The sequence below is a fragment of the Myxine glutinosa genome, chromosome 8 (genome assembly GCF_964187855.1).
Source record: "Myxine glutinosa chromosome 8, kmMyxGlut1.1, whole genome shotgun sequence".
NCBI lineage: Eukaryota > Metazoa > Chordata > Myxini > Myxiniformes > Myxinidae > Myxine > Myxine glutinosa.
The window spans coordinates 137,869,225-137,893,240 of NC_136268.1; the positions used below are offsets into that span (position 1 = coordinate 137,869,225).

The window sequence follows — 24,016 nt, forward strand, 5'->3', positions numbered from 1 at the left end:
GCATGCCGAGGAGTTCATTGAAAGCATCATTCACCTCTGGGCATCCCCAATTTAGTTGGAAATGACACCTATAATGTTTTTCTACACTATTTGGTTCCAAAATTAAGCGCGTTTGAACATTAGACTCGGTGGACTAGCGGCCATTTTGGATTTGACCTCTCACGGTTCTCAGAGGTCAAATCTGACTTCCCTCCACATCTAAAAATAAACCTTATGGTATGCACTAACTATGTTAAACATTTCATGCTTTTCTCATAAAATGCACAATTTTTGTGTTTATCTACTGCACTATCCCCCAGGGTGTTTTATCAAAAGGTGTTGTTGTTTGCCGATTGATGTACCTGTCTGAAGCTCATGGGCTCGTCCAGTCTGGATGTTCAGGAATGATCACGATTGGTCCTCTGGGTGGTTCACGGCCTCATCCATCCCTCTCTCTCCCAGTAGGATTGTTATGGCAGAAATTTGTGATTTATTCACGGTGCCGGCGATAACTCGCCTACTGTTCGCAAAGGACACCTGTGAAACACCAGGACGGTACTTTATAGGTGGGTCGGGATTCGAACCTCGGCCGAACGACTTTCAGGCGAGTGTCAGGTTTAAGAACCCAGGTTTAAATTACATGGACGACCTTACCTACCGTGGGACTGCACACCTGTATCGTTTACGTGTTCCAATGAACCCAAGGAGCGAGACCGCGCGGTGTCGTCACTTCGTCGACACCGTGAGAATGGTAAACCAACGCATCCATGTTGGATAGGTGAAGCAGAGCAGGTGCACACAGGTGTCCACACACCAACCCGCAACAGCAAAGCGCGCCGAGTCTGCCGAAACACCTTGACAACATGACGTCACAACATATAATAATCACACCAGGTCTTGATTCGTCCTGTCTTGGATCAAGTACACACGTCTGTCTATTAATAATGTCTGCTTTGTCCTCTGTGTAATATATGTACAACTACTCCATGAGCGTTAGATCAACGTTAAACAAAACGACATTAAATAAATCATAGAAAGTTGAATCCACAGTTTGACAATTTGAGTTGTGACGAATCATCGGTGTCGAAAAGTCGTCGAACCAACATTTTTTGTCCATTGCGAAACACGAGACGTTTCCTTCCTGGTTTTTTTTGCGCATTTTCTGAAACAGAGGAACACGCGGACTTCGATGTAGGTGTACTGCGATACATCGACACGTTCGGGATTGATACATCGACACGTTCGAGTGACCAATACATTGACACGTTCGAGTGATCCATACATTGACACGTTCGAGTGATCCATACATCGACACGTTCGAGTGATCCATACATTGACACGTTTGAGTGATCCATACATTGACACGTTCGAGTGATCCATACATCGATACGTTCGAGTGATCCATACATCAACACGTTCGGGATTGATACATCGACACGTTCGAGTGACCAATACATTGACACGTTCGAGTGATCCATACATTGACACGTTCGAGTGATCCATACATCGACACGTTCGAGTGATCCATACATTGACACGTTCGAGTGATCCAAACATTGACACGTTCGAGTGATCCATACATCGACATGTTCGAGTGATCCATACATCGACATGTTCGAATGATCCAAACATTGACACGTTCGAGTGATCCATACATCGACACGTTCGAGTGATCCATACATTGACACGTTTGAGTGATCCATACATTGACATGTTCGTGTGATCCATACAGACATGTTTAAGTGATCCATACATCGACACGTTCGAGTGATCCATACATCGACATGTTTGAGTGATCCATACATCGACATGTTCGAATGATCCAAACATTGACACGTTCGAGTGATCCATACATCGACACGTTCGAGTGATCCATACATTGACACGTTCGAGTGATCCATACATTGACACGCTCGAGTGATCCATACATTGACATGTTCGAATGATTCATACATCGACACGTTCGAGTAATCAATACATCGACACGTTCGAGCGATTCATACATACATCGACACGTTCGAGTGATCCATACATTGACACGTTCGAGTGATTCATACAGCGACACGTTCCAGTGATCCATACATCGACATGTTCGAGTGATTCATACAGCGACACGTTCGAGTGATTCATACAGCGACACGTTCCAGTGATCCATACATCGACACGTTCGAGTGATTCATACAGCGACATGTTCGGGATCGATCCGAACCATCAACGGACTGGCATCATTCACTATGCATAGTTAGTATATGCATAGTGAACTAACTATGCATATACTAACTTGTACACCATTGAGGACGTCCTCAGAAGTCCGCGCACGCATTCCAATCCAAGTCGAAGAGAGGTCTCCAGAAGTTGTAGTTTCGTTGTTGAACTATCAGAAGTTGTAGTTTCATTGTTGAACTATCAGAAGTTGTAGTTTCGTTGTTGAACTACCAGCAGTTGTAGTTTCGTTGTTGAACTACCAGGGGTTGTAGTTTCGTTGTTGAAATACCAGGAGTTGTAGTTTCGTTGTTGAACACCAGAAGTTGTAGTTTCGTTGTTGAACTACCAGAAGTTGTAGTTTTGTTGTTGAACTACCAGAGTGTGGTTGTAGTTTCGTTGTTGAACTACCATAAGTTGTAGTTTCGTTGTTGAACTACCAGCAGTTGTAGTTTCGTTGTTGAACTACCAGGCGTTGTAGTTTCGTTGTTGAACAACCAGGCGTTGTAGTTTCGTTGTTGAACTACCAGAAGTTGTAGTTTCGTTGTTGAACTACCATAAGTTGTAGTTTCGTTGTTGAACTACCAGCAGTTGTAGTTTCGTTGTTGAACTACCAGTAGTTGTAGTTTCGTTGTTGAACAACCAGAAGTTGTAGTTTCGTTGTTGAACTACCAGGGGTTGTAGTTTCGTTGTTGAACTACCAGGGGTTGTAGTTTCGTTGTTGAACTACCAGAAATCATCCATGAGTCGTCACCGAGGCGGAAAAGGGAAGGACAAACAAATGCGGAAGTTTCAGCCTCGACCGAAGCGACGTGTCGCACTGTTTGTCGCTGCGCTGTCCGTTCCGTCGCCTGTCGATCCCCTTAGTAGGGACACACGGTCGGTCGATCGACAGGTGGAGCACGTGACCCACACACGTGCACGTCCCATGCCGCGCGCGTCTCGTCCGTTCTCATCTCGTGTCCTCCGCCGAGTCCGGTTCCCTCCACGTTCCGCGCCCCATGGAGCCCGAGGTCTGGAGACAATGCGCCGAATGGCTGATCAACTGCAGGGTCCTTCCCGCCAACCACCGCGTCACCTTCCCCGAATCGCAGGTGTTCGAGCTGGCTCAGGTGCTGCGCGATGGGGTCCTGCTGTGTCAGCTCCTCAACAACCTGCAGCCGGGCACCTTGGACCTCAAGCAGATCAACCAGCGGCCGCAGATGTCTCAGGTGCTCCATTGCATTGGTCGACAAGTTCGTCGACCATTGAATGTTAATAAATATGCCGCTTTTGCGCTTTACCTTTACACCTTTCCATGTGACCTTTTGCAAGTTTAAATAATCGTTATTGGAACTTCTCCCCAATGAGAGCCCCGTTATTCCAGGATCGCTACTCGGACGTTGTACCAAAGAGGGAAGGGTCCATTTATCTATTACGTACGCAAATATGACGGAATTTTACTCGGGTCCTTCATATTCTCACTACATCCCAGGAACTTATCACCTTCCATATCCATCTTCTTACCTCCTCCCAAAACGTTATCTTCTCTCCCCAATCCTCCCACACGACCCTTTTTAGTTAGTTGCACGATTCTCGTTCCTTCAACAAACCTTCTCATTTGTACATCAATACAATTTGACTCCGCCCACTGCACATTCTGCTCCTCCCACCCCTCAATTTACAGTCTGTTTGTGGGACCATCCATTTATCAGTCTTGGAATAAATAGCTCGTTCCACAATGGATTATAGGATATTGATAATCCATATGCCGTAGTGAATATAACCCTTATGGGAATTTACCTCGGTATAATTGTTAATAATTAAATAAATAAAATTAAGGTGTTGCCTTATCTTGAGGGTCTTAAGGTTGATCTTCGGGTCTTGAGTTTGAACCCCTGTCATGCTCCTAAATAACACCGGGTGGTTGACTCACCCAGTCGTTGACATTGGCAAAATGAGTACCAGCTTACAGGTATAACAGGGGCACTATATCAGGGGCACAGCAGCAGGGGCACAGCAGCAGGGGCACTGCAGCAGGGGCACAGCAGCAGGGGCATTGCATCAGGGGTACAAGCAGCAGGGGCACTGCATCAGGGGCACAGCAGCAAGGGCACTGCATCAGGGGCACAGTAGCAGGGGCACAGCAGCAGGGGCACAGCAGCAGAGGCACTGCATCAGGGGCACGGCAGCAGGGACATTGCATCAGGGGCACGGCAGCAGGGGCACAGCAGCAGGGACATTGCATCAGGGGCACAGCAGCAGGGGCACTGCATCAGGGGCACGGCAGCAGGGGCACAGCAGCAAGGACATTGCATCAGGGGCACAGCAGCAAGGACATTGCATCAGGGGCACGGCAGCAGGGGCACAGCAGTAGGGGCACTGCATCAGGGGCACAGCAGCAGGGACATTGCATCAGTGGTACAGCAGTCGGGGCACTGCATCAGGGGCACAGCAGCAGGGACATTGCATCAGGGGCACAGCAGTAGGGACATTGCATCAGGCGCACAGCAGCAGGGGCACAGCGGCAACGATGCAATCAGTATAACCACGTGCTGCATATGAATTAATAATAAAAACAGGAATAATTCTTCTTTTAAAAGGAAAAGTCGCTCAAATAACTCCTTTTGGTTTCCTTTTATTTGAATCTCCGACACATGATTTCAAAGTTTGAAGTTTCCACAACGGTTGTGGCAAAGTGATGTGTTGTGCTTGTTATGGCCTTGCACCGATTTGCACATTTCCTCAATGTGTTCATGTAGTTCCTGTGCCTCAAGAATATCCGCACGTTTCTGAACACCTGCACTACGAGCTTCGAACTGCAGCGCGGTGACCTTTTTGACCCCTTCGACCTTTTTGAAATGCGAGACTTCCAGAAGGTGAGGCCGCACTGGTCCATTTTCTGTTGGGTCCACGAGGGGAGACCATTTGGAGAGTCGCATCCGAGCCTAACATCTCGTGCTGCCCCAATAATAATAGATCAACTATCCATGAAATCTCGTTCCTCTGTGAACATTGAAAGGACGTGCATTGTTCATATTTGATCCTCAAACAAACTTTCATCGATCTTTCGATTTATACAGAAAAAAAAATCTATAATAATTAATCATTAACGACTTTTTAAAAAGGTCACCAAGGCCTAACTTTTCCAAACATTTCATATTCTTCTTCCATGTGAATAGTTGTGAAGTTATCAAAGCTAAATTTGATTATTACTAGCAACGGTACCCACCCTGCGGGCGGGGCTTCAATTGGGAGGCCCAAATGAAAAGGCAAAATATCAGAAATTGAAGGCTTTTTTTTATTTTTAAACGATTTATATGAACATCCGTTAAATCACATCACACGCAAATCATCAAAATCTAAACAGTATTTGTAGAATTTCAATAAAAGCCACGTCACTGTTCATATCGGTAAATATTATTCCATCGTGTTTGGAAAAACTGGAAAATTGGAAAAATTGGAAATTGGGAAATTGGAAAAAAATTGTAAAAACAATTTCGCCCATTTTACTCCAGGTGGTCCCAGGATTACCCACCCAAAATTTGGTTGCGATCGGTTCAGCCGTGTTTGCGGTACCTGGGAACGGACAGACGGACATTTCGTGAATTTTAGTAGGATTAATGAGAAACACCTTAAAAAAAGAAAAGAAACCGTCCTTCTCTCTGATGACGTCATCAAGGGCCTAAAACGACAGCAAATTGATAACAAAACAGGTTTATCGTGATGTCAGAACATGGGAATAATAGTTCCCATAAAAAAAAGAAGAAGAAAATAACTGTGGTCAAATTAGGTCAAAGGTTAGTCTAACTGACTTATTTAATTTATTTATTATTGATAACGTGATGATGATAGATATTTTACAAGCAACGGTACCCACCCTACGGGCGGGGCTTCAATTGGGAGGCCCAAATGAAAAGGCAAAATATCAGAAATTGAAGGCTTTTTTTTATTTTAAACGATTCATATAAACATCCGTTAAATCATATCACACGCAAATCATCAAAATCTAAACAGTATTTGTAGAATTTCAATAAAAGCCGCATCACTGTTCATATCGGTAAATATTATTCCATCATGTTTGGAAAAACTGGAAAATTGGAAAAATTTTCCTAATTGGAAAAACAATATACGTAGCCTATTTTACTCCCGGGGGTCCCAGGATTGCCCACCCAAAATTTCGTTGCGATCGGTTCAGCGTTTTTGCAGTACCTGGGAACAGACAGACAGACAGACAGACATTTGGTGAATTAAAGTAAGATTATCACCTTTACGTTATCATGCCTCCTTGTCTTACAATTACGTGCTCCTCACTGTTCGCATAATTTTATTCAATCTTTTTAAAAATATGGCTCGTGTTGCTTCCTTGCTGCGCTCTCAGCATTTCAATGGATCAAGCATGGGCAAAAAACACCGGGAAGGCAATGACAAACCACCCGCTGTAAGTCTTGGCAAGAAAATGCTTCGGCAGCACCCACGTTCTGTATAGAGTACAGTAGATCTATATCAAAAAAAAAAATCAATCCTTCACTGATTTATAGCTGCTGGAAGGAGATTGTGTACATATCAAAACCCCACTCTGGAGGTCGGTGGTTCTAATCCCGACTGAGGCCTTACCAAAAACCCCAAAAATCTTACGCGCTGCTTCCTCGCATTTAAAATAAGGATAGAGCACGGACAAACAATCCAGGTGCTGCAATAGTAGTGCAGGCCTTGATGGGCCTAATGTCCTCCTCCTGCGTTATAGGTCCTTGTAAGGAAGTCATATTATAAGATTAGAACAGCACTCGGTACAGCGGATACCTCCTCACCAATGGCCGGTTTGTATCCCACTGATAGACCAGATCTACATCATATCGAATCGGCTTGTTCTTGCCAGTTGCCACCGACCCACTGATGCCCCAGGTTTTGTCATAATCTGCACACAATTTTTTGAAATACCATGCTATACAGTATCACGTTTTTGGCATCATTCTAAAAATTAAACATTAAAAAATTTTTTAATAATAAAAAAACATATATATATAAAAACTAAAAAAACGAAAAAAACTAAAAAAATTTAAAATGAATTTTTAATTTTTCTCTCGTATTCGGATCTTCACCAAAGTCGAAACAATTCGTCTTTGTCGCACACACAAACTGTCCACCAAGTTTCAGCCAAATTCGTCCATAAACAAGCTTTTGAGATATCCAGCTCACAGACAAAGTGGTGAAAACATAACCTCTGTCCACCTTTGGCGGCGCAGGTAACATTTTGTAACAACAAGTTAATGCTGCTGCTTGCCAAAGTACCTGACCATAAAATACATGATTCACTCTGTAACGTTTCGCATTGGAGTGTTAGTGAGTTTTAATGACGTCACAGTCATTGTTCCATTAACCGGTAACACTATTGTTCCTGATCATCGTGTACCTGGATTCCTGGAATGGGGTGACACCAGTGTGGTTTTCTGCAATGTTTTAAAGGTTGACCTTAAGATCCTTTCATTTGTCCGTAGTCCTGTTTACCTATCATGAGAAGATCCTTTCATTTGTCCATAGTCCTGTTTTACTATCATAAGAAGATCCTTTCATTTGTCCGTAGTCCTGTTTTACTATCATAAGAAGATCCTTTCATTTGTCCGTAGTCCTGTTTTACTATCATAAGAAGATCCTTTCATTTGTCTGTAGTCCAGTTTTACTATCATGAGAAGATCCATTCATTTGTCCGTAGTCCTGTTTTACTATCATGAGAAGATCCTTTCATTTGTCTGTAGTCCAGTTTTACTATCATGAGAAGATCCATTCATTTGTCCGTAGTCCTGTTTTACTATCATGAGAAGATCATTTCATTTGTCTGTAGTCCAGTTTTACTATCATGAGAAGATCCTTTCGTTTGTCCGTAGTCCTGTTTTACTATCATGAGAACATCCTTTCCTTTGTCTGTAGTCCTGTTTTACTATCATGAGAAGATCCTTTCATTTGTCTGTAGTCCTGTTTTACTATCATGAGAAGATCCTTTCATTTGTCTGTAGTCCAGTTTTACTATCATGAGAAGATCCTTTCATTTGTCTGTAGTCCTGTTTTACTATCATGAGAAGATCCTTTCATTTGTCTGTAGTCCAGTTTTACTATCATGAGAAGATCCTTTCATTTGTCTGTAGTCCTGTTTTACTATCATGAGAAGATCCTTTCATTTGTCTGTAGTCCTGTTTTACTATCATGAGAAGATCCTTTCATTTGTCTGTAGTCCAGTTTTATCATCATGAGAAGATCCTTTCATTTGTCTGTAGTCCAGTTTTGCTATCATGAGAAGATCCTTTCATTTGTCTGTAGTCCTGTTTTACTATCATGAGATGATCCTTTCATTTGTCTGTAGTCCTGTTTTACTATCATGAGAAGATCCTTTCATTTGTCTGTAGTCCTGTTTTACTATCACGAGAAGATCCTTTCATTTGTCTGTAGTCCAGTTTTACCATCATGAGAAGATCCTTTCATTTGTCTGTAGTCCTGTTGTACTATCACGAGAAGATCCTTTCATTTGTCTGTAGTCCAGTTTTACCATCATGAGAAGATCCTTTCATTTGTCTGTAGTCCTGTTTTACTATCACGAGAAGATCCTTTCATTTGTCTGTAGTCCTGTTTTACTATCATGAGAAGATCCATTCATTTGTCTGTAGTCCTGTTTTACTATCACGAGAAGATCCATTCATTTGTCTGTAGTCCAGTTTTGCTATCATGAGAAGATCCTTTCATTTGTCTGTAGTCCTGTTTTACTATCATGAGAAGATCCATTCATTTGTCTGTAGTCCTGTTTTACTATCACGAGAAGATCCTTTCATTTGTCTGTAGTCCAGTTTTGCTATCATGAGAAGATCCTTTCATTTGTCTGTAGTCCTGTTTTACTATCATGAGAAGATCCATTCATTTGTCTGTAGTCCTGTTTTACTATCACGAGAAGATCCATTCATTTGTCTGTAGTCCAGTTTTGCTATCATGAGAAGATCCTTTCATTTGTCTGTAGTCCTGTTTTCCTATCATCAGAAGATCCTTTCATTTGACCATTGTCCAGTTTTACTATCATGAGAAGATCCTTTCATTTGTCCGTAGTCCAGTTTTACTATCATGAGAAGATCCTTTCATTTGTCTGTAGTGCTGTTTTACTATCATGAGAAGATCCTTTCATTTGTCTGTAGTCCAGTTTTACTATCATGAGAAGATCCTTTCATTTGTCTGTAGTCCAGTTTTACTATCATGAGAAGATCCTTTCATTTGTCCATAGTCCTGTTTTACTGTCATGAGAAGATCCTTTCATTTGTCTGTAGTCCTGTTTTACTATCATGAGAAGATCCTTTCATTTGTCTGTAGTCCAGTTTTACCATCATGAGAAGATCCTTTCATTTGTCTGTAGTCCAGTTTTGCTATCATGAGAAGATCCTTTCATTTGTCCATAGTCCTGTTTTACTATCATGAGAAGATCCTTTCATTTGTCTGCAGTCCTGTTTTACTATCATGAGAAGATCCTTTCATTTGTCTGTAGTCCTGTTTTACTTTCACGAGAAGATCCTTTCATTTGTCTGTAGTCCAGTTTTACCATCATGAGAAGATCCTTTCATTTGTCTGTAGTCCTGTTGTACTATCACGAGAAGATCCTTTCATTTGTCTGTAGTCCAGTTTTACCATCATGAGAAGATCCTTTCATTTGTCTGTAGTCCTGTTTTACTATCACGAGAAGATCCTTTCATTTGTCTGTAGTCCAGTTTTACCATCATGAGAAGATCCTTTCATTTGTCTGTAGTCCAGTTTTGCTATCATGAGAAGATCCTTTCATTTGTCTGTAGTCCTGTTTTACTATCATGAGAAGATCCATTCATTTGTCTGTAGTCCTGTTTTACTATCATGAGAAGATCCATTCATTTGTCTGTAGTCCTGTTTTACTATCATGAGAAGATCCATTCATTTGTCTGTAGTCCAGTTTTACCATCATGAGAAGATCCTTTCATTTGTCTGTAGTCCTGTTGTATTATCACGAGAAGATCCTTTCATTTGTCTGTAGTCCAGTTTTACCATCATGAGAAGATCCTTTCATTTGGCTGTAGTCCTGTTTTACTATCACGAGAAGATCCTTTCATTTGTCTGTAGTCCAGTTTTACTATCATGAGAAGATCCTTTCATTTGTCCGTAGTCCTGTTTTACTATCATGAGAAGATCCTTTCATTTGTCCGTAGTCCTGTTTTACTATCATGAGAAGATCCTTTCATTTGACCATTGTCCAGTTTTACTATCATGAGAAGATCCTTTCATTTGTCCGTAGTCCAGTTTTACTATCATGAGAAGATCCTTTCATTTGTCTGTAGTCCTGTTTTACTATCATGAGAAGATCCTTTCATTTGTCCGTAGTCCAGTTTTACTATCATGAGAAGATCCTTTCATTTGTCTGTAGTCCAGTTTTACTATCATGAGAAGATCCTTTCATTTGTCTGCAGTCCAGTTTTACTATCATGAGAAGATCCTTTCATTTGTCCGTAGTCCAGTTTTACTATCATGAGAAGATCCTTTCATTTGTCTGTAGTCCAGTTGTACTATCATAAGAAGATCCTTTCATTTGTCCGTAGTCCAGTTGTACTATCATGAGAAGATCCTTTCATTTGTCTGTAGTCCAGTTTTACTATCATGAGAAGATCCTTTCATTTGTCCGTAGTCCAGTTTTACTATCATGAGACGATCCTTTCATTTGTCTGTAGTCCAGTTTTACTATCATGAGAAGATCCTTTCATTTGTCTGCAGTCCAGTTGTACTATCATAAGAAGATCCTTTCATTTGTCTGCAGTCCAGTTTTACTATCATGAGAAGATCCTTTCATTTGTCCGTAGTCCAGTTTTACTATCATAAGAAGATCCTTTCATTTGTCCGTAGTCCAGTTTTACTATCATGAGAAGATCCTTTAATTTGTCCCTAGTCCTGTTTTACTATTATGAGAAGATCCTTTCATTTGTCTGTTGTCCAGTTTTACTATCATGAGAAGATCCTTTCATTTGTCTGCAGTCCCGTTTTACGATCATGAGAAGATCCTTTAATTTGTCCGTAGTCCTGTTTTACTATCATGAGAAGATCCTTTCATGTGTCTGTAGTCCAGTTTTACTATAATGAGAAGATCCTTTCATTTGTCCGTAGTCCAGTTTTACTATCATGAGTAGATCCTTTCATTTGTCTGTAGTCCTGTTTTACTATCATGAGAAGATCCTTTCATTTGTCCGGAGTCCTGTTTTACTTTAATGAGAAGATCCTTTCATTTGTCTGCAGTCCAGTTTTACTATCATGAGAAGATCCTTTCATTTGTCCATAGTCCAGTTTTACTATCATGAGAAGATCCTTTAATTTGTCTGCAGTCCAGTTTTACTATCATGAGAAGATCCTTTCATTTGTCCATAGTCCTGTTTTACTATCATGAGAAGATCCTTTAATTTGTCTGCAGTCCAGTTTTACTATCATGAGAAGATCCTTTCATTTGTCCGTAGTCCAGTTTTACTATCATGAGAAGATCCTTTCATTTGTCCGTTGTCCAGTTTTACTATCATGAGAAGATCCTTTCATTTGTCCGTAGTCCAGTTTTACTATCATGAGAAGATCCTTTCATTTGTCTGCAGTCCAGTTTTACTATCATGAGAAGATCCTTTCATTTGTCTGCAGTCCAGTTTTACTATCATGAGAAGATCCTTTCATTTGTCTGCAGTCCAGTTTTACTATCATGAGAAGATCCTTTCATTTGTCTGCAGTCCAGTTTTACTATCATGAGAAGACCCTTTCATTTGTCCGTAGTCCAGTTTTACTATCATGAGAAGATCCTTTCATTTGTCTGCAGTCCAGTTTTACTATCATGAGAAGATCCTTTCATTTGTCCGTAGTCCAGTTTTACTATAATGAGAAGATCCTTTCATTTGTCTGTAGTCCAGTTTTACTATCATGAGTAGATCCTTTCATTTGTCTGTAGTCCTGTTTTACTATCATGAGAAGATCCTTTCATTTGTCCGGAGTCCTGTTTTACTTTAATGAGAAGATCCTTTCATTTGTCTGCAGTCCAGTTTTACTATCATGAGAAGATCCTTTCATTTGTCCGTAGTCCAGTTTTACTATCATGAGAAGATCCTTTCGTTTGTCCGTAGTCCAGTTGTACTATCATGAGAAGATCCTTTCATTTGTCCGTAGTCCAGTTTTACTATCATAAGAAGATCCTTTCATTTGTCCGTAGTCCAGTTGTACTATCATGAGCCCTATTATCACAAGGCCTATTGTCACGAGTAAGAACTTGGTGCTGGGGCTGTGCACCTTTCACGATCAACTAGCCAAGCTGAAATGGCCTACGCAAGTCTGTGTTGAAACTCCAAATTTGCACTTGAAACATTAGTTGTAACCCAAGAGTCTGTCTATTGAACTATTTACTTTGTCCGACACGGTCGTGCAGAGGTAGGCTACTTACCTGTGAGCTGTCTCAGTCTGGATTCGATTTGTGACCAGACTATTTAAACCATGTGCTTGGTGCTTCGCCTGCAGGTCATTTAATCACAAACTTTGTCATCCCCTCCGAAGCACTTTTAAGCTGGGTGTCCTATCTGCTCGCATTAGTTGTTGGACGTTAATTATTTCACGGTATCTTTCAATATGAGTGGGCGAGTTATCGCCGCCACTTTGAACAGGTAACACATTCCTGCCGAAACCGGCTCAGGGTAAACGTCAAGGCCGGCCTACCAGTTCCTGATAGTCTTGGGTCAAAACGTATTGTCACAGGAAGGTGGAAGAAGATTTTACTTTTCATATTTGTTTCCTTCTTTGTTTGTATATTTATTACGTCCGCCACCAAAGGTGGATGGAGGTTATGTTTTTACCCCTGTCTTACCGTTTGTCTTTTGCCTGTCCGTTTGTGAACAAGATATCTCAAAAAGTTGCGGACGGATTAGGACGAAATTTGTCAGAGATGTGGCGTATGTGACAAAGACGAAATGATTCGATTTTGATGAAGATCCGGATTCGGATTCGGCTACTAGAATTTTAAAAGTGATTCTTCACCATTGGGAGATCGGGCCAAAAACGATACATAGCAGAATATCTCAAAAAGTTGTGGACGGATTTGGACGAAACTTGGTGGAGAGGTTGGGTGTCTGACAAGGACGAGTCGATTCGATTTTGGTGAAGATCTGAATATGGATTCGGTTACAATAATCATTTAATTGTTTAAGTTATTCTTCACATTGGGAGATCGGGCCAAAAACGATACATAGCAGAATATCTCAAAAAGTTGTGGACGGATTTGGACGAAACTTGGTGGAGAGGTTGGGTGTCTGACAAGGACGAGTCGATTCGATTTTGGTGAAGATCTGAATATGGATTCGGTTACAATAATTATTTAATTGTTTAAGTTATTCTTCACATTGGGAGATTGGGCCAAAATCGATTCATAGCAGAATATTTCAAAAAGTTATGGACGGATTTGGACGAAACTTGTCGGACCGGTTGTGTGGCTGACAAGGAAGAATCGATCAAACTTTGGTGAAGATCCGGATCCGGATCCGGCTAGTAGAATTTTTTAAGTGATTCTTCACCATTGAGTGATATGGCCAAAAACGAGGGGTAGATCCGGGTATGAAAGACTGGACCTTTGGTGATTCCTGCGATTGATTTTGATTCAATGTGATTCTGTATTGTGATTTTCTGGTCTACTCTGAGGTACAAAACGTAAACTGTTCACCAGGTGGAGGTGTGCTGTCTACTGAGTGCCGTTCTAGTTTATTTATTTATTTATTTATTGCATTGTATTGTATTGTATTGTATTGTATTGTATTGTATTGTATTGTATAGTCAAACTTGGTCAAGCCCTGTGATTTAGCAACTCACACAGGGATTTTTCACCCGATGCTAAGGAACGGTAGTTTATATTATTTTGTAATTATAAGTATTTACGAGCAAAACAGCGAGCACGTTTGCTTCCTGGGTAGTACAGTACTTGCTTGAAACCCTGAATTTCTGGTTGCATTCCAAGAAGGTTTTGATTTGAAAAAGTAAAATTTCTCACTTTTCCGGATCGCTCCACCCAGAATAAATGAATAGGACTCATCACAATTGTTTTGCATTTATAATTTGAACAATACGGAATGATGAGATTTTGTTCAATAAATCGGGGTAATACAAAATAATACAATTATATTAAAGTGGTAATCATACTGATAATATGATCAAGGGCCGACACGATGGCCTAGGGGTACGCACACTCACTTCTGAGCTGTCTCGCCTGGGTTTGAATCCCGACCGAGCTATAAACTGCCATCCTGGTGCTTCACAAGTCGGGTGATCCCTCGGATGGACGTTGAACTGGGCATCCCGTCTGCCAGCAGTAGTTGGCCGAAGTTAAATATCCGACATTATCCTTCGTGAAGAGTTGGCGAGCTACCGCCGGCAGCGTGGCCGAACTACAAATTCTTGCCAAAGTCGTTTTCAGTCCAACGTCAAGCCAGGCCAGCCGGTTCGTCCAAGTCTTGGGTCCAAATCTTGGGGTTTTTGTGTTGGGTTTTCTCGTCCAAGTCTTGGGTCAAAATGTTGGGTTTTTTGTGTTGGGTTTACTCGTCCAAGTCTTGGGTCAAAATCTTGGGGGTTTTTGTGTTGGGTTTTCTCGTCCAAGTCTTGGGTCAAAATCTTGGGGGTTTTTGTGTTGCGTTTTCTCGTCCAAGTCTTGGGTCAAAATCTTGGGGGTTTTTGTGTTGGGTTTTCTCGTCCAAGTCTTGGGTCAAAATCTTGGGGGTTTTTGTGTTGGGTTTTCTCGTCCAAGTGTTGGGTCAAAATCTTGGGGTTTTTGTGTTGTGTTTTCTCGTCCAAGTCTTGGGTCAAAATCTTGGGGGTTTTTGTGTTGCGTTTTCTCGTCCAAGTCTTGGGTCAAAATGTTGGGTTTTTTGTATTGGGTTTACTCGTCCAAGTCTTGGGTCAAAATCTTGGGTTTTTTGTGTTGGGTTTTCTCGTCCAAGTCTTGGGTCAAAATGTTGGGTTTTTTGTGTTGGGTTTACTCGTCCAAGTCTTGGGTCAAAATCTTGGGGGTTTTTGTGTTGGGGTTTTCTCGTCCAAGTCTTGGGTCAAAATCTTGGGGGTTTTTGTGTTGCGTTTTCTCGTCCAAGTCTTGGGTCAAAATCTTGGGGTTTTTGTGTTGCGTTTTCTCGTCCAAGTGTTGGGTCAAAATCTTGGGGTTTTTGTGTTGGGTTTTCTCGTCCAAGTCTTGGGTCAAAATCTTGGGGGTTTTTGTGTTGGGTTTTCTCGTCCAAGTGTTGGGTCAAAATCTTGGGGTTTTTGTGTTGTGTTTTCTCGTCCAAGTCTTGGGTCAAAATCTTGGGGGTTTTTGTGTTGGGTTTTCTCGTCCAAGTGTTGGGTCAAAATCTTGGGGTTTTTGTGTTGTGTTTTCTCGTCCAAGTGTTGGGTCAAAATCTTGGGGTTTTGTGTTGGGTTTTCTCGCCCAAGTCTTGGGTCAAAATCTTGGGGTTTTTGTGTTGGGTTTTCTCGTCCAAGTCTTGGGTCAAAATCTTGGGGTTTTTGTGTTGGGTTTTCTCGTCCAAGTCTTGGGTCAAAATCTTGGGGTTTTTGTGTTGGGTTTTCTCGTCCAAGTCTTGGGTCAAAATCTTGGGTTTTTGTGTTGGGTTTTCTCGTCCAAGTCTTGGGTCAAAATCTTGGGTTTTTTGTGTTGTGTTTTCTCGTCCAAGTGTTGGGTCAAAATCTTGGGTTTTTGTGTTGTGTTTTTGTCGTCCAAGTGTTGGGTCAAAATCTTGGGGTTTTGTGTTGGGTTTTCTCGTCCAAGTGTTGGGTCAAAATCTTGGGGTTTTGTGTTGGGTTTTCTCGCCCAAGTCTTGGGTCAAAATCTTGGGGTTTTGTGTTGGGTTTTCTCGCCCAAGTCTTGGGTCAAAATCTTGGGGTTTTTGTGTTGGGTTTTCTCGTCCAAGTCTTGGGTCAAAATCTTGGGTTTTTGTGTTGGGTTTTCTCGTCCAAGTCTTGGGTCAAAATCTTGGGTTTTTGTGTTGGGTTTTGTCGTCCAAGTCTTGGGTCAAAATCTTGGGTTTTTTGTGTTGGGTTTTGTCGTCCAAGTCTTGGGTCAAAATCTTGGGGTTTTTGTGTTGGGTTTTCTCGTCCAAGTCTTGGGTCAAAATCTTGGGGGTTTTTGTGTTGGGTTTTCTCGTCCAAGTGTTGGTTCAAAATCTTGGGGTTTTTGTGTTGTGTTTTCTCGTCCAAGTGTTGGGTCAAAATCTTGGGGTTTTGTGTTGGGTTTTCTCGCCCAAGTCTTGGGTCAAAATCTTGGGGTTTTTGTGTTGGGTTTTCTCGTCCAAGTCTTGGGTCAAAATCTTGGGGTTTTTGTGTTGGGTTTTCTCGTCCAAGTCTTGGGTCAAAATCTTGGGTTTTTTGTGTTGGGTTTTCTCGTCCAAGTCTTGGGTCAAAATCTTGGGGGTTTTTGTGTTGGGTTTTCTCGTCCAAGTGTTGGGTCAAAATCTTGGGGTTTTTGTGTTGTGTTTTCTCGTCCAAGTGTTGGGTCAAAATCTTGGGGTTTTGTGTTGGGTTTTCTCGCCCAAGTCTTGGGTCAAAATCTTGGGGTTTTTGTGTTGGGTTTTCTCGTCCAAGTCTTGGGTCAAAATCTTGGGGTTTTTGTGTTGGGTTTTCTCGTCCAAGTCTTGGGTCAAAATCTTGGGGTTTTTGTGTTGGGTTTTCTCGTCCAAGTCTTGGGTCAAAATCTTGGGTTTTTTGTGTTGGGTTTTCTCGTCCAAGTGTTGGGGTTTTTTTTGTTTTTTTTTGAAATCCCGACTTCTTTCTTTCCTGGACGTTCTATCAGTGTCCGTGTGTTTTATACCTTTCCCACCCTCCTCCCCCACCTTCCCATGCCTCTCCCCAAGCCCTCTCCCTCCATCTCCCGTTGTCCCTGTTCTCTGCTGTTGTACTTGTGTGCTTCCCTCTCTCTCCCCATCTTGTCTCCCGCTCCCTTTGTTGTATGTTTTGTGTCCGTTTTTTTTTCTTTTTTTCGTGTGATTGATGTTAGCTCTTTCACGAGCCTCGATCTTGTATACAAAAAAAATAAAAATAATAATTACCCGGTCGACCCCACAAAGAGTGTGAATAATTGGGGCTGTGTAAGTAGACTTCCAATAATGTTATGAAGTTGCTTTCCATTTTCTCATTGCGGGGAATAAGGGGAGATTAGGGTTAATATTTCCGCACTTTTCCACCTCATTTACATTTACTTGTTCCACTCTGAGAGTGCAATGAAGTATAATCTCACTTTTTCCAACTATATTTCCCAAATCCAGGCGTTTTATTTATGGGAAGCAAAGGATGAAAGAAGCTGTGGCTGAATAACGCAGATTTCATGCAAACGGAGTTTTACGAAGACAAACTCTGTGTTCTTTGAATGTAATCTGTGCTATGATCAATGAGTGTAATTTGTAGCTATCCACATATTATGTACACATCGGAAACGGTAGGGCAGCTCATTCGACACAGAGATTATTGAGAATAGAAGCGAAGAGGAGATCCCTTTGGAGAAAAGCAAGTATGGAGGAATTCATGGATCTAACGACACTGAAACTACCAATCAGATACACGCATAAGGTCATGTGCCAAGACAAAAGACCGGTGGTGCCAAGACACGTGCCAAGACCTTAGTGATTATGCAAAGAGCAGATGACGAATATTGGGATTGGATCACAGGGGCCCAGACATTTTCAAATTCTCTGCCATATCCTCAAAAGTGTTCGCAACTGCAATTTTATCAAACAAAACACTCTTTACGAAGCAGGGCCAGGGATTTGTGAAAGTCACAGACTCTTTGGGGGTAATGGTTCGAGTGTCTGCGCTGAGTCTGGGAGGTCGGTGGTGCGAACCCTATCCGAGCCATACCAAACACTTTTAAAATGGGGCTTCCTTACTTGATGCTCAGCAGGTAAAAGGACAGAAAATGGACAAGCAACCATAGTGCAGGCTTCGATGGGCCTAATGGCCTCCGGAGGTGGATGGAGGTTGTGTTTTCACCCTGTTTGTATATTTTGTATATCTTTGGGCAGGATATCTCAAAAAGTTATAGACGGATTAGGACGACACTTGGTGAACAGGTTGGGTGTGTGGCAAGGAGAAATTTATTCGATTTTCGTGAATATCCAGTTTCGGAAACTGGAATTTTAATGTGATTCTTCACCATCGATAGGGCCAAAACTGATATAACATGATATCTCAAAAAGTTGTGGATGGATTATGACAAGACTTGGTGGATTAGTTGGGTCGGTGACAAGAACAAGCTGATTAGATTTTTGTTAAAGGTCCAGATGCATATCCGGCCTGTCAGTGGGATGCAAAACGTAAACTGTTCAAGCTGGAGGAGGTATATGTGCTCTACCGAGTGCCGTTCTAGGTTTCTATGAATTGGGGAGGAAGGAATGAGAACAAGAGGAAAAGGTTGTTGGAAGAAAGTAGGAGTAAAATGGGAGGAGGGTGAGACAGGGGAGAGAAGGCAAATGTACAGTCGACGTATGGATGTGGGGGCGAGGTGGGGAAGGGTTAAAATATGATGCTCAGCATGCTAATGATGGAATAATCAGATAATATAATCATATAATAATAATAATAGATAATAATAATCAATCTAATACAGTTTATTATCGTCTATATCTAATAATAATAATATCTAATAATAATAATATCTAATCATTATTTTCTAATAATAATAATTAGCTAATAATAAATATTATTATCTATTATCTAATAATAATATTATCTTATATTATCTAATCTAATAATAATAATAATAATAGATAATATAATAATAGATATGAGATAATAATAATAATAATAGATAATAATAATAATATAATAGATAATATAATAATAACATCTAATAATAATATTATCTAATAATTATTTTCTCAATAATAATAATCTAATAATAAATATTATTATTTATTATCTAATAATAATATTATCCAATATTATCTAATCTAATAATAATAATAGATAATAATAGATAATTTAATAATAGATATAAGAGATAATAATAATAATAATAGATAATAATAATAATATAATACATAATATAATAATAACATCAAAATAATAATATTATCTAATAATTATTTTCTAATAATAATAATAATCTAATAATAAATATTATTATCTGTTATCTAATAATAATATTATCTAATATTATCTAATCTAATAATAATAATAGATAATAATGAATAGATAATATAATAATAGATATAAGAGATAATAATAATAATAATAATCGATAATAATAATAATATAATAGATAATATAATAATAATAATAATAATATCTAATAATAATATTATCTAATATTATCTAATCTAATAATAATAATAGATAATAATAATAGATAATATAATAATAGATATAAGAGATAATAATAATAATAGATAATAATATAATAATAATAATAGAGATAATAAAAGATAATAATAGATAATAATAATAGATAATATAATCATATAATAGATAATAATAATCAGATAATAAATAGCATGCTAATAATCAGAAAGATCAAAGTGGCCTTTTTGTTCAATTAATCATAAGGATCACAGTGTAATAGTAAGAAATAATGATGACATTTGTGACACCGCATTGCTGCATTAATACGGTATTATTCTGCACCACAGTGTTGCCAAGAAAGCATTCGATCGATTATAAGTAGTTAGTAACGTGTTTTGTTCTTTCCCTCAGCAATGTGCATCAAAGCCACAGTGTGTGCCAATGCCATGCGATGTCCAATGCTTCCGGCCGCTGTGCCGATCCCCATGGAAGGGAAGGAAATCGTGACATTTTTAGCTTATCCCTGTGGGAGAGCTGTCATTGTGCGGGATCTAATGTTCCTTTCCATGGAGGCAAATTGAACCGATCATTTTTCTTACGCAGTTACACGGTAAATGATTTCATTGTAAATATACGTGTAGGTATTGAGAGCAACTACTTACATTTTGAGGTTTTTCTGGCAGCGTTGTTTTCCATTGTTTGGAAAACTACTCAGGTTGAGCGAAGACGGGAATTATGGACGATGATTGAGAAAAGCACGGAAAGTGTGGGTGAAGGAGAGGGGAGAAAAGGAATGGGTGTGGGAGTTGGGGAGGAATGGTGGATGAAAAGGAAACAAGACTTTGAAGGAAAGGGAAGGTGAATGTGTGACTTTTAGTGGGGGGTCAGGGAGGAAGTTGGGGGCATGGGGTTGGTTTGGAGTGAAAATCCACCATTTTTGCACAAGTAACATGAAGTTGTGGCACCATTCGTTTTTTGGTGCTCTATTTTACTCTTCGCTTCACTCTTCGTCCCTGCTGATAATCTCGTGATCAAGTTTGAGTTTCCTCCAGAAGTACATGCTCTGGCATTGGGCTGTACGGTTTGCGGGAACAATGCGGTTTGGCGAGGATTCGGCGCAGACCCCTCTGCTTGTGGTCATCCATATTGGTTACTTGCTGCAGCTTTGCTTTTTGAAAGTCCTCAAATTATCGACATAAACCACCCTTCCTGTTCACTTGTAAATAAAACCAGAATATCCCAACAGTTTTGCAGCAGGGCCTGCTGGCTCGGGAATCAGAATGATCAAAGGTCATGGGATAGTGTTTGTCTAAAAGTCGAGCATTTGGATCAAATGAAAGATAATTCCAGGTTTTTATTATTTTTATTCCATTAAACCAAATATTCCAGCTATTTTCCAGGTGTAGCTTCACCCTTCTTACAAGTAAGAACATTTTATGATGGATGATTTATATAAGCTTGTGTTCTGCAAAATTTTTGCGAAAGTCTTTGTTTTGTTTTGCAAAAGTTTTGCAAAAGGCTAACCCCCGCTCTGGCAGGGAAAATGGCCTTAAAATGCATGTTGTTGTTGTTGTTGTTGTTGTTGTGTGTTTTGCAAAATATTTGCCAAACTTTGTATAACACAAGAAAACATAAAATGTAAGTAGGAACTGTATTGCAAACCCAGTTAGCATTGTTGAACCCAATAAAATCATAACTTCAGGGACTCTAATTCCATTTTTGCGTCTGATAACTCGTGCATGTGACCATCGTAAGTACATTGGTAGATGTAGACCATCCTGCCCAAGAGCTGTGATCAGAATTCCAAAAGTTCTTAAAGGGCTAGGCACTCATTTCGATGGAAGCAGGTGTGTTTTACAATGTACACTTTCTCATTAAATATTCTTGATCAATTTCTTGTTCAATTTCTTGTTCAATTCTAGTTCTTGTTCAATTACAATGTACACATTAAACAGCTTCAATTATTCCCTCTTCATTAGGTTGGCCGCTTGGGTTCTCGCACAAATAGGTTGGGTATGGGGATTCTGGCCCAAGAACTATCCAAACCCATGCTCTTTCCGCGATTGACTGGCAACACCTGACGGTTGACTGGTAGCAATTTGGAATTTGTTCAGGGTGCCCGAGATTCTCTCGGTGAAAGACACCGTGGAATATTTAACGTCCACTATTGCCGCCATTGCTGGCAGAAGGGCCTTATGGCTTAACGTCCTTCTGAGGGACGGCACACACATTGATGAATTGGCCTACCCGTGAAACACCAGGATGACAGTTTATAGCTGGTTCGGGATTCAAACCCAGGTTAAACAGCTCAAAGACAGGTGTGCATACCTCTAAGCTATTCTACCAGCCCAACATGGACTTAGTTATAATGCATTTTGCTGATATAGTCAAACTTCCAAATACCCAGCTATGTATCAGCAGAGGCTATTTCCCTCTTACTACCGATTGCAAATTTGTACAAAATTCACAAGAACAGGAAGAATGTTTGGCTGCCTCAGCTTTCCACTTCCGGGTTAAATATCATGCTTGTGGAATCTGGCAGCACAGTGAAGGAAGTTGCAAAACTTTGATCTTCTGAGACACCTTTGTTGCTAACCAGGGGATTTCTATATGTGGGATTTTTATAGGTTGATAAGAACATTGATGAAAAACAAATGTTGATTATATCTCACACTTGTTAATGTAACACAGTTCAAGTTCCTCATGTTGTGTGGTTTATGAAAGGCGAGCAGGAAATACATTCAGTGCATTTCTTCAGGCATGCTCCAAGTTTCATGAATGCTCAATGGGCAGGAGTTGATCACTGTATAAGCTTGTGGCCTAACGTATATAAGTAAAAAGTAAATAAGGGTAACTGTTCAATCGAAAGTTTATTTTAAAAAAAAAAGAATTTAGAAAATGTATGGTTTTGTTCATGTCATTTATTGACTTTTATATGTTGGAAAACAAATGTTCTGATCAGCACCACTTATATAACTAGATGATATTCATAGAATACTTACCCCACGCAGTCAACTTCTTGCGAGCCAACTCTTCTGTTTTTGAACATTTTTTTTCTTTGATCCAATATGGCTGCCAGACCACGTGAGTCATGACATCATAAATTTATATTCTCTAATATAATTGTTGCGTAGATCACGCTCAATACATTTCAAACTGATCAGGCGAAGCGTTGTCCCTGTCGAATTATGACGTCATAAATATGGCACCAATGACGTCATCGTTAACAACACCTATTCCCCATATGGAGCCATGTTTCAATTTTTTCCATGCAGCGGTTTTGGAGATAGAAGTGCAACATTTTTCGGTTTTTCCAAGATGGCGCCTGTACCACATGACCAATGAAAACATGATTATCATTAAAATATTCCAAAGGAGGAGGCGCTCCTATGGTGAAAATTTCGTGTCCATCAGACCAACAGTTGCTGAAATTTTAAAAATAATTATCGGATAAGTGTTGCACTTGTCGAATAATAACGTCATAACAAAGGCACCTACGACATCATCATTAACATATCTTATTCCCCATGGGGAGTACTTGACAATGAGCCATGTTTCAATTTTTTCCATGGAGTGGTTACAGAGATGTAGAGGTGCGAAGTTTTTCCAAGATGGCGCCTGTACAACGTGACCTATGACGTCATAATAAGCAATATAATATTCTACAGGAGGAGGCGCTCCTGTGGTGAAAGTTTCATGTCAATCGGACCAACGGTTGCCGAGAAAATGAATTTGTAGAATGCAGACACGTACGGCACACGGCACACGAACATACCTGAATGCTTAACCCTGCTTGTCGCTTCGCCAGTGCAGGGTAATAATGCGTGAGAACTGCTTGATGTCGGATGTAATCAAGAAGTTTTTCAATCAGAAAACAGCATTGCTCTGGAAAGTCGCCACATCTGAGGAAGGACATCGCTGCCAAAGAGAGGTTACAGCGTCGTGTGACAACATTTATTCCAGGCCTAGATAGATGAAGCCAGGAGGGGTAGCTGAAGAATATGGGACTTTATACATGAGAAAGGAGGTGATCATGAGGGGATCTGATTGAGATGTTTGAGATAATTCAGGGGTTTTCAACAGAATGGTAAAGTAAAGAACAGTTTAAAAGTAAAGAAGAGAAGGATTGGGGTGGTCGTAAGACATGGCTCTTTCACCTAGAGAGTAAATGCATGGAGTGTTCTCCATGGAAAGGTAGTGGCAGCAGAAACAGTACTACGACGACTACTATGACTAATTTGCATCCCCAAATAAGGGGCATAGTGACCCACTTGGGAGTTGACTGTTTTGCACTTCGTTCCCTTGGGACAAGGGGAACGTGAAGTTAGGGAAGAAATTTTGGAATTTGTCCAGGTGCTGGCGATTGCTCACCTACTCTTCGTGAAGGACACCGTGGAATCGGTATGTCCGCCAACTAATGCCAGCAAGCAAAAACAGTAGTTATCTTTAAGTTTTAGTCAGATTGGGACCTAGAAGCATTAAGAAGAGAAGGGTGAATGGACATTGGCAGAAATGGTAGGTAGCTGAGGTATGGATGGGTGATTGT

The 24,016-nt window shown here is 40.4% G+C and overlaps 1 protein-coding gene across 1 annotated transcript in view; it reads left to right on the forward strand.

The window, feature by feature from the left end:
- Positions 1-2,951: 2,951 nt before the first annotated feature.
- The window catches only part of LOC137432936 (guanine nucleotide exchange factor VAV2), a 114,182-nt gene continuing 93,117 nt past the window's right edge, over positions 2,952-24,016 (forward strand). Inside the window, 2 exon segments of the mRNA XM_068125264.2 lie at positions 2,952-3,392; positions 4,923-5,039. Coding sequence (XP_067981365.2) covers positions 3,183-3,392; positions 4,923-5,039 — 327 coding nt within the window. The 5' untranslated portion in view covers positions 2,952-3,182.